This window comes from Frankliniella occidentalis, unplaced genomic scaffold (assembly GCF_000697945.3).
Source record: "Frankliniella occidentalis isolate FOCC.00 unplaced genomic scaffold, Focc_3.1 Scaffold1, whole genome shotgun sequence".
Classification (NCBI taxonomy): Eukaryota; Metazoa; Arthropoda; class Insecta; order Thysanoptera; family Thripidae; genus Frankliniella; species Frankliniella occidentalis.
The window spans coordinates 3,155,194-3,165,660 of NW_026267131.1; the positions used below are offsets into that span (position 1 = coordinate 3,155,194).

Below are 10,467 nucleotides of genomic sequence, written 5' to 3' on the forward strand. Positions count from 1 at the left end.
CCCACACACACACACAAAAAAAAACCTATCCGCCCCCGGCCACGACCTCAAGTGACTCATCATAGACTCGCGGATAGTAGGACCTACTGGGTCCTACTATCATTACTGCAGCAGCTGCCAAACCGCTATCAACGCACAGCAGTTACCGATTTAGTTACCCCCCCCCTCCCCCCGGTAGTAGTTGGATTTGTGTAGAACGCTATCTAACGTTCAAAAGACATAATGTATGATTTTCACAAGACCAAGGGGAACGTAACACGTAACAAAAGCACGCTAACCCGAAAATAAAATTGCAAATAGCGTTCTTGAAGCGTCCAAGCGTCCTCAACTTTATGAGAGCGTTTTCCACGAGAGTACTTCGGAAAATTTTAAAATAACGCGTTACGTGCACACATGACTCACCAACGCACGTATGTGACGACGCGGGGCGCTGAGTGTCGCTGCTGATGATCCGATCCTTCTCCTTAGCAGAGGGCTCGCGCGTGCGTCTGTAACAATAAAATGGATAACATACTGAGAAAAACAAAGCCGGAACGTGAGAACGTAGCCGTCAAAGCGCGACCTTTTCACAAACGACATCAAAGCACATCGCGGAGTTTCAAAAAACAGAGGACCCGAGAGAGAGGTGGTGGGTGTTCCGCGTCTTATTCTGCCGGCCACCCCCCGTTTGCAGGGCCACGCACCACGTGCCACGCACACTTGATGATGGGGACAAAACGCGCTCGAGGGTGCTGTTGGGGCCGCTCGGGCCGCGCCGCCCTGCAACCCTCCATTTGCGCGTCAAATCGCATCGAAGCCGTCCATCACACCGGCGCGACCCGCCCATAGAATGGTTATCCAGCGCGGACATGGGATGGGTCGCATTCTGACGAAATAATATACCGTCGCCGCACTCACCCTAACGTGAAGACGGGCCATATTATCGGCCCGAACTACGCCGGCGAAAGGCCCCCCCCCCTCCCTCCCTCCTTTTTGCCTCCCCCGACCACAGTCACTCACTCGCACGCCGTCGTTTCTCCCCTTTCTTTATCTGGGACATTTACTCGGTGTAAACCAAGCAATCCTTGGAGTGGGGTGGGTCGGGCTGGTGAGCCCAGCTCACGGGGGCGACAAACATACGCCAAACTGGAAGACCCTCGTGATCAACGGGGTTTGTTCTCTGGTTATCTATTTCATGTCTGGCTGCGCACCAAACCGCCCTACAAGCTAACCAGGTTTGTCACCATGAAGTCATACAAACGAGATGACTCATTTGTGCACTACAGTTTAAAAGGGTTAAGAAGGCAAGGCCGACACATGGTGCCATGATGGTGCCCCTGGAACCGGACCGGAACCAACTGTGGTACTTAGGCGGTGTGCATTACCTTTTCAGATTGTGGTTCGTGTCCGGGGTTTGGTAAAATATCACCACAGCCACAGCAAACCACGAAGTCTATCTCCTAGATGCACCCGAGGCTGGCAGCGACAATCTCAAGTCGCCAAAGTCCTACAGGTCCCACAGGAGAGGTGTATAACTCAAAGACGAAGACAGATTCTCCATATAGGCTTCTGGTGGTCGTGGCCCATCGGGTGACTTGATTTCCAATCCCTCTCAAATCATTGAATAGACGTGCTGAGTCAAAGGACGGGACCGAGTAACAATCACCAAATCATCACCTCAAAAGTGATTCAGAACAGGTGACGGTGATACGTGATACGCGTCATCGAGCTAGGCTGGTCGCTGGTCCCCACACGGAGCAGCATTCGTCCAAGACGGAGACGGACGGAGCGTGGCGCGTGCTGTGCTGCCATCTAGCGGGTTATGTACGGACCTGGTCGCGGCTGCTGGCTCGCTGCCTCCCCCCCCCCCTCTCTTTTCCCTCCCCCTCCCCTACCCCACCCCTGCCTATGCGATCCCAATCCAACCCTTTCGGAGGACATATGCGCACAAATTTATGTTCTATTTTGGACACTTTATTAAAAATTAGATCTTAGATTTTAAATGCGTCAAATCTCACAACAGTAGGCAGCCAGGGACAGGGATAGCTGGACCGCCCAGCTGGACAGCCATTCAAAAGAAGAAGAACACCGACCTTACCTTACATTCAGATTCGCATTTTCTGGAGTGACACGGCACGGCACAGCACAGCGCAAGTGTTGCGCTCGCACAGAGTTTTAACAATTTTAGCGTAATTCAGGATGAGTTCCAACGACAAACTTCACGGACGCACTAGGAAAAGGATAAGGGAGGTGAAAAAGAAGGCTCGTCCAGGTGAGACTCGCGTGTCCCTCACATTTCAGTGTGTAACTTACACCTGAGAATCGTCTGTGGTGTACGTGATGTTCTGCACCAAACTTGACACTTGAACTCGAAACCCAACTCTTCTCTCGTAATCTTCGAAGTTGCTTTAAGCCTGTGAGAGAAGTATAGATTTTATTTCGAAATACTAGCCACGATTCTCTCGGAAATTTATTTTGATGTACGTTTCGATTCTAGCATGAAGCCGGGCAGAGGAACCTAACCTCCAAATTTTTATCACGTTACAGAAAGATTTGGAAGATTTCTCACTGTATAAGTGATGTCTCCGTTGTATTTTGCGATGACAGTCCCCAGTCAAGTTTAGTTTAGTGATCTGTTGTGAAATTTGTCTTTATATTTCTTTTTTAGGATCCATATCAAGCAAGTTGTGAATTTAGTTCATGAATTACTATGAGTTGGTTTTTGTTATTTCAGAACTGAGCGATAAAGGTGCCTGGTACCGTTTGGGCTATTATAATAAATTTGAACCTTTCACAAAAGTTGTTGACACCTGTGAGAGAATAAATGTCAATGATGTCACCCCAGAGCAATTCATTGATAAATTTGAGAAGCCTTACAAACCCGTTGTTATTACTGGATGTCAAGACGGTTGGAGAGCAATTGAGAAATGGACGTTGGAGGTAACTAGATTCATTCCTCAATACTTTTCTTTCAGATGAACCAATACCTATAGGTTTAACTTCACCGCATACCAACTGTTTTCATTATATTTAATATTGATCTTGCTATGCAGAGACTTGGTAAAAAGTACAGGAACCAAAAGTTCAAATGTGGAGAGGATAATCAAGGATACAGTGTGAAGATGAAAATGAAATATTTTATTGAATATATGGGTGCTAACCAGGATGATAGCCCACTTTACATATTTGATAGCAGTTTTGGAGAGGTATTATTGCACTCTACTTGCCAGAATCAGCTCTTCTAGCATTGCATTTTTTGAATTTTTAAGAATGCTTTCATTTGTGTACTCTCACTTTACAGCACCCAAGAAGAAGAAAGCTCTTAGATGACTTTGATATTCCCCTCTACTTTCGGGATGATTTGTTTAAGTATGCAGGTGAAGAGCGGAGACCTCCGTACCGTTGGTTTGTAATGGGGCCACCAAGGTCAGGGACTGGCATTCACATTGATCCGCTTGGAACTAGTGCCTGGAATGCACTTGTGGAGGGTCACAAGCGGTGAGTTTGAAACAAGAAAGGCTAATTATTGCATGAGTTTGGCCAATCTTTCTGGACATTTTGTCAGCCTCTTTTAATGTTGCAGTTGGTGCCTTTTTCCTACACACACTCCTAAAGACATCATTAAAGTAAGTTCTTTAGAAGATGGCAAGCAGACTGATGAAGCAATAACATGGTTTAACATTATATATCCCAGGACTCAACTACCCTCATGGCCAGCAGATTGCAAACCTGTGAGTTCAAATTTTAAATTATTATCAATCTATGCATTCAACTAATATTATAAAAGTGAATCTACTTGATTGAAAATGATTTTTTTGTATTTGTATAGATTGAAATATTGCAAGGACCAGGAGAAACTGTATTTGTTCCTGGTGGCTGGTGGCATGTAGTTCTAAATCTGGATACTACTATTGCTGTGACACAGAATTTCTGTTCACGCACAAACTTTCCCATTGTGTGGCATAAAACAGTTAGAGGAAGGCCTAAGCTTTCAAAAAAGTGGTATAGAGTTCTCCAGGTTCGTATTAGGCCACAACTTGCTTGCTTGACATTATGGTGCATGTAAGAAATCAAGTTTTTCTCTATACTGATAAATGTTTAATTCTTATAGGGTAAAGAACCTGAACTTGCTGCTATTGCTGCTACAATTGATGTTAATGAAGATACTGGTGTGGCTTCTGATTCTTCAAGCTGCTCTACGTCCAGCTCAAGTGATTCTAGTGATTCGTCTTGTTCTTCAGACTCAGACAGTGGTCAAGGGTCACTCTCTGCTCACAAAAAGAAGAAAAGGTAGATTATTTGCATTATTTCTTGTTAGTGTGGTCATTTTAAATTATTAGTTCTAAATCATTTCTATCATTTTATTTCATGCACACATTTTACAGGAGAAAAATGATGTCTGGACCTTCATCCCCTAAGCTTGAGTCTTAAGACCTATTTGGAAGCTTGAAACTTATCCTGAGGTAACTATCTTACTTAAGTTGCATTCATATTTATCATTTTAATCTTACTTCAATTACTGGGTTTCATGTCAGGAATTTGTTGACAACTTTTCTTAATTTCTAGGTACGTGACCAAGAAAGTTTTGCCCTTCCGCCAAAGCTGAGAGTTACCAGGTTACCAGTGCTAGTGCCCAGACTGACTTCAGTTAAAATGTGTTCATTAATTATCAGCAGCCAATCATCTCATTTTCTCCACTCCTGAGTGTTCTCAGCTAACCTCCAACTGTCCTGTAAAAGGTTTTGAGAATTTCTGTTCTAATTTGATATGTATTTTTCTAAGCCTTCTCAAAACCTTTGCCTGAAAGTGATACCTTAACAAAAAGAAACTCAGACTTATTTTATGAAATGTCATCATACAAAAATTTTAATGGCTAAATTTGCATCATATGTGTATCCAGCAGAGTTTCTTAATTTTATTTATTCAAGCCTTATACGTATTTGAAATATTACTTACTGTTTTTAATGCAGTTGCCATCTGTACTTTGACATATACAAGAATAAAATGACTGAAGACTGAGAAGAAATACAGCGTCTGAAAACTTTGAAGTATCATCACACCTGATGTGATAAAATTTTTATGATTAACTTTTATCTTCTGTCTGTTCAGAACAGAAGTTATGATTATAGTGGAACATATGTAGGTATGTGGTAGATGAAAAGTAAGCCACTTACAGGCTATGCCCTGGCTCTAGACTGATATTTGTGCTTTTTGAACTGACATGCTTCAAGACTTCTTGTTTGTCAGTTAAATAAGCACAAATGATGACAGAGCTTAATGATTTTACCATATGATTTTACCTTAAATATTCATTATTGACTACCTATTTCAGTTATTTTAACAGCCACTTGCAAACTTTTGAAGGAAGAGTCTCAGTAATGTGGCTTTTGGGTATGTGATAATGTTGTGGCTGGGCTTTTGTTTCACTAGATATTGTACAGAATCACTCATCTAGTTCCTATGATTTATGTGTTTCTATATTTAAGAGGGGCTCCTACAGATTCACCATCATGTTCATTATTATGTCATGTTGTATTTAAAAATATCTGTAACTATTAATTTTAAGTTTTGGCTTGTTCATCCAAAATGTAGTTTAGTTCTAGAAACTGTACAGCTATGAAAATACTTCATTAGTGAGTAGTAAATTGCTTTCCCTCAGCAGAGGCTTATGAGGCATATCGTTTGGAGCAAAAGTTGACCTGTGATATAGTCAATTGTACACGTGTCAAAGAGAGAATTGTAAAACTGTATGAAACATCACTGGAAGGTGGTATATTTGACAGTAGTGTAGTCTTCCTGATGAGAGGAGGGGGCAGTTCCCTGTGTCCTCAGCACATTGAACAGCCTCTATCTTTTGGTCGGATGCACTATGTAGGTGAGAGATGGATTTCTCTAATGTTTTTATTTGTCTTCTCAAGAAGGCACATACTCAATGGCTTGGTGCTGAATTCTTGTCAATCGTTTATTCATGTAAGAAAAGATACAGTATTTATCAATGTCTTGGTAGCAATTACCGTAATTCATTTTACAGTTGTTTTCTGATCTACCTGCATACACACTTATCCATGGTGACAATTGTTAAATGATTGAAAAAGAAAGTGCATCTATCTAAAGAATTTTTTTATGAATGAGATGGAAGGTGCCTTTTAAATTATCATTTATCTGTCCAATTTCATTAGACTACTACCTTCATGCAGTCTCACACTATTTTGCTGTTAACTTCATTCATATATTACTATTGCTGCGGAGCACATTATGTGAATTTTTCCATCTGTATTAATTGTCAATAAATTCTCTGAATACCTTTAAATGAATTTTACTATACTTCCTTCCACCTCAGAGTGCACAGATTTCATTAGCCAGCAACGAACGTCAAAACCAAGCAGTCGTATGTGCCCGTGCCTCCTACTGGTATCTCCGGGGAGGCTTTGTCTTAACTTACAGATTTTTTATCATCAATTGTTGCATGTGCGGTACTCGCGGTTCTCCTCTAGGTTCTCCCACAGCGCCCACAGCACACTGCACAGCAGCCTTCCAAACAGTGGCGTGACGTAATTTCATCTTCTGCTTCGGCCCGGACCCGACCCCGACCACTCATTTCAACCATAAGGCCGACTTGACAGGCAAGAGGTGATGTTGTTTTTGTTTTGCGGGTATACTTTATTTTCTGATTCATGAAAAATGAAAATAAGCATTCAGTTTTGAAGTTGACATTTTAATTTTGTTCAATGGAAAAGAGCAATCAGACATTTTTGTTGGGGTTAAAAGCTAGGTTAAATTTTCGTCGATGTGTTTTATGCCTTTCATGTTTGTGTTGCCGCTTTGATTTTGTTAATAAAAATGTCATCTAATCTTGTTCCTCATTTAAAATCTATTCCAGTCTCAGAATTGGAAAAATACATTGAACGATCATTTTGATGCGATACGTCATCACGTTTTTCGGCCGGCTTCTCAGTACCATCACTTGGCGTCTGGCTGGCACCTCTGGTACCTACTGTTTGCTGGCTTCGATTTGGACAAGATTAGGTTCTGGTCGTCATTATTTTGATTGGATCAGGATCACTATACAAGATGAGCAACAACTCCAATACACAATGGATACATGGGCAGTTGTCAAAGGTGTTGGGCTTTGAAGTACCACAGGAAATGATTGGGTAAATATCAGGTTTTTAGTAGTTTAGTTGTCGATTGCACAACAAAAATACAATGAATATTGGCCGACCTCATATGTATTTATCGCAGGTACATTGTTTCTATGGAAACAGCACAAGACCTAGAAGACTACTGTCGATCTCTTTTGAACTTTGATAATCCACAGCACAAACAATTTTATGATGACCTCCTTAGACGACTGAAGGGTTTGTGAACATTTCCTGTAGCCCAAATATCGCTTATTACTGACAACACCTATCATTAATTCTATTCTTCTCCTTTTCATGCAGGAAATATGAATGATAGTACAGGTGACCAACCATTAGGGTATAAGAAACCTCAAAATGAAGAAATTTATTTTGTTGGTAACACAGATAAGAAGTCTAGTAAAAGTAGAAAGTCTACAGGAAATCAAAACTCTCAACCAGCAGTTAAAGATGAAGCAAAGGTACTAGCAGAGCAGATTCCTCCTAAAATATGAACTGACGTAAACAATATTTAAATTGTTTCTTTGAAATGTTTGGCATGTCTCAGGAAGAACCAGAACTCCAAAATGAAGGTGGCCAGGGAGCCATTAAAAAGCGTCCAAAATTTGTTAATCTTTATTCTCAAGAGGGTCAAAATAAGGACACAGTTCTCCTTAAAGGTTTGAGCTTTGTCTTTTTTCACCCTCAATATGTTTCCAAAAATAGGTTCTTAAAATTGAGACAACAGTAACTGAAACTCTTAAAACTAATAATAACTCATGATCTCAGGGCGACATGTTTGTCAGTGCCAAGCAAGCAAGCACAAGTTAGTGAATAATTGTGTCAAATGTGGTCGAATAGTTTGTGAACAAGAAGGGCCAGGACCATGCTTCTTCTGCGGAAATTTGGTACCTATCTTTTACATAGTTTGTTGAAGCCTCGCTCAACAGTGGTCCCATTTTTTCACCATGAATCTGATTGGTTTCTTCAAGGTCTGTTCTCCTGAAGCAATGAAAGTTCTTCAGAGAAATTCTCGCCAGTCTGAAAGTCTTCTCAAAAAGCTTTTGAGTCAAGGCAAACCTACTGATTTGGATGCTGCGATGGCTCAAAGAAATCGTTTAATTGAATATGACCGCACGAGGTAATACTCCAACTCTGCTTTTGCTACACACTACCAATAGTTTTGTTGTGTTTTTAACATTTGTTTCAATTCCAATTTTAGCGAGCGACGGACCAAGGTAATAGATGATGAGAGTGACTACTATTCTTCAAATTCTGTTTGGCTCTCAGAAAGTGAAAAAATTAAATTAAAAAGCCAGGAAGAGGCTGAAAGAGCTCGAAAGCATGCCTCTCGGAGAGAAGCTCGCTTTACCCTGGACTTTGCTGGTTAGTTTTAGAATATGTTAGGAAAGGGAATGCTACTTTGATAATAATAATTTTGTGTTTATTCATTTAAATTTATTTAATAATTAAATTTGGCTCAAAGAGCAATTTGCTCCATAGAAGGCAGATTCAATTTATTTGTGATCATGGCACCTGGATAATGTTTTTAATAAATTTTTAATCTCTTGTCAATTGTGAATTGATTTATTCTAGGCCGCCAAGTGATGGAAGAGAAATCTCATCTTGAAATGATAAATGATGAGGAAGACAGAAGAGCCCTCAAAGAACTGCAAGCTAGTGGTGGTCATGCAAATCTTAATCTTGATCCAGGAATTGACTTCCCAGAACTCACAGTATGTTACTGAATGGTTGCATTAATTCACTCATATTAAATTATTATGCCTAGTTGTAGTGCTCATTATTCAACTCATGTATGAACATTATTCTTTTCAGTTCCAAAGGTCAGTTATTAGTGAACTGCCTTGGAGAAAATCACCAACACCAGAGGGTGATATGACTTTCCCTCAACCCAGTAGAGTTCAGGACAAAGAATTTCTTGAAATGACTGACTCAGGACGTTGCCTGAGCATGCACCAACCTTGGGCATCTCTCCTTATATCTGGAATAAAGTTGTAAGCTTGTGTCATTGACCTGTCCTTCTGTGGCTTCTTTTGTCTACCCTACCCCCTTAATGTAATCTCATTTAAAGGCATGAAGGTCGCAACTGGTACACAGCTCATCGAGGCCGCCTGTGGATTGCTGCAGCAGCTAAAGAACCTGATCTACAAGAAATTAAAACCTGTGAAAATGTCATGCAACTCTTGAAAAGAGGTGAGTTCCACTAAATTTAGTCAAAGTTACTTTTGATTATTTTCTAAATAATGAACCTCATCGTCTGACTTTCCTGTTATATAGATGAAAATATAAGATTCCCTGAGCACTATCCAACAGGCTGTTTACTTGGCTGTGTAACTGTTACGGACTGTTTAGCCCAAGAAGAATACAGGCAAAAGTATCCTGAAGGGGAGAGTGATTCTCCATTTGTTTTCATATGTGAGGATCCCTTGGCTTTACCAGTCAGATTCCCTATGCAAGGACAACACAAAATATGTAAGTCTAATCATAAAATATTCCTTAAATAAAAAGGATATTTAAAAAAATATTTGTCTTTGAAAAAATTATTGTTTGTCACATTTTGTCTACATATTATTTCATCAATTCTTTTCTTCTTCAGATTCTCTTGATTCAAAAATTCACAATGCTGCTCAAAAGTCTATTCAAAGAATGGCAAAAGTTCAGGCGGAAAGGAACAGTGAAAAAAACAACTGATCCGGATTTTATTATGAAATGTATGTTTTGTTGACAACTCCCTCATTACGTGTTGAAAGCCACAAATGTTCCCTATAGTTTGAAAACTGTTGCAGCCGTCAGACTGTTTTTGTTGCAAAGTACCTTGACATATTTTTATATCTTTTTGTATATAAATACTTGTGTACTGTGATCCTTGCAAATAAGAGATTTAGTTCCTGTTGTGATTTCTTAAGCAACCCAATTATGAGAAATAATAAATATGGTAGCCATCTCATTGCATTTTGTCGAATCTTCCTTTAAATCCTTTGTAACCTTAGTTTTGCGTACCAACAACTACAAATATTTATTTTGCAAGAACTGCGCTAGTCTCCAGATAGTGTTGTTTTTTTTAAAAAAAAAAAAAGCAATCAGCATGGGAAATGAACTGAAACGACACTCCTGTCATGTGTTGAAAGGGAATGCAAATACGATTCACCAATCCAGTGCAACCTTGATCCGGTGGTGCTGGGCTCTTCATCCAAATCGAATCGAACCGCCAATAATTGTCGGAAGAAGTTGACATTTTATTGGCCAATCACGGGAGGATTGACGTGATTCGTTGAGTGCTGGTTCTGACACTAGTACAACAAAACTAGCAAAACTAGTACGGTATTATTTAAAAGATAAAATTCATACG

General features: G+C 40.2%; 2 protein-coding genes and 1 long non-coding RNA gene across 5 annotated transcripts in view; 2 read left to right on the forward strand and 1 right to left on the reverse strand.

Moving 5' to 3' along the window:
* Positions 1–1,783, reverse strand: part of LOC113207302 (uncharacterized) — a 118,075-nt gene extending 116,292 nt beyond the window's left edge. For both annotated transcript variants that reach the window (XR_008011453.1, XR_008011450.1), the window contains exons 1-2: positions 1,365–1,783; positions 403–488 (exon numbers count right to left, since the gene is read on the reverse strand). This is a non-coding gene — a long non-coding RNA (uncharacterized LOC113207302). The remainder of the gene's footprint in view (positions 1–402; positions 489–1,364) is intronic.
* Positions 1,784–2,061: 278 nt separating this feature from the next.
* On the forward strand, positions 2,062–6,289 carry LOC113207284 (bifunctional arginine demethylase and lysyl-hydroxylase PSR). The gene is made up of 9 exons (XM_026423782.2): positions 2,062–2,251; positions 2,714–2,919; positions 3,033–3,185; positions 3,281–3,477; positions 3,563–3,710; positions 3,809–3,997; positions 4,091–4,269; positions 4,365–4,442; positions 4,546–6,289. The coding sequence occupies exons 1-8, from the start codon at positions 2,179–2,181 to the stop codon at positions 4,408–4,410; spliced, it is 1,191 nt and encodes a 396-aa protein (XP_026279567.1). The 5' UTR covers positions 2,062–2,178; the 3' UTR covers positions 4,411–4,442; positions 4,546–6,289.
* A 139-nt stretch (positions 6,290–6,428) lies between these two features.
* LOC113207282 (activating signal cointegrator 1) lies at positions 6,429–10,070 on the forward strand. 2 transcript variants are annotated; one of them, XM_026423781.2, is made up of 13 exons: positions 6,429–6,609; positions 6,860–7,133; positions 7,222–7,337; positions 7,422–7,579; positions 7,666–7,777; positions 7,887–8,005; positions 8,090–8,238; positions 8,320–8,483; positions 8,694–8,833; positions 8,934–9,112; positions 9,190–9,311; positions 9,396–9,590; positions 9,715–10,070. In XM_026423781.2, exons 2-13 carry the CDS (start codon positions 7,051–7,053, stop codon positions 9,807–9,809), a joined length of 1,632 nt encoding a protein of 543 aa, XP_026279566.1. In that variant the 5' UTR covers positions 6,429–6,609; positions 6,860–7,050; the 3' UTR covers positions 9,810–10,070. The 2 variants fall into 2 exon arrangements, with proteins under 2 accessions (XP_026279566.1, XP_052125227.1); XM_052269267.1 differs by lacking the exon at positions 6,429–6,609 and adding an exon at positions 6,647–6,751.
* The last annotated feature ends 397 nt before the right edge of the window (positions 10,071–10,467 follow it).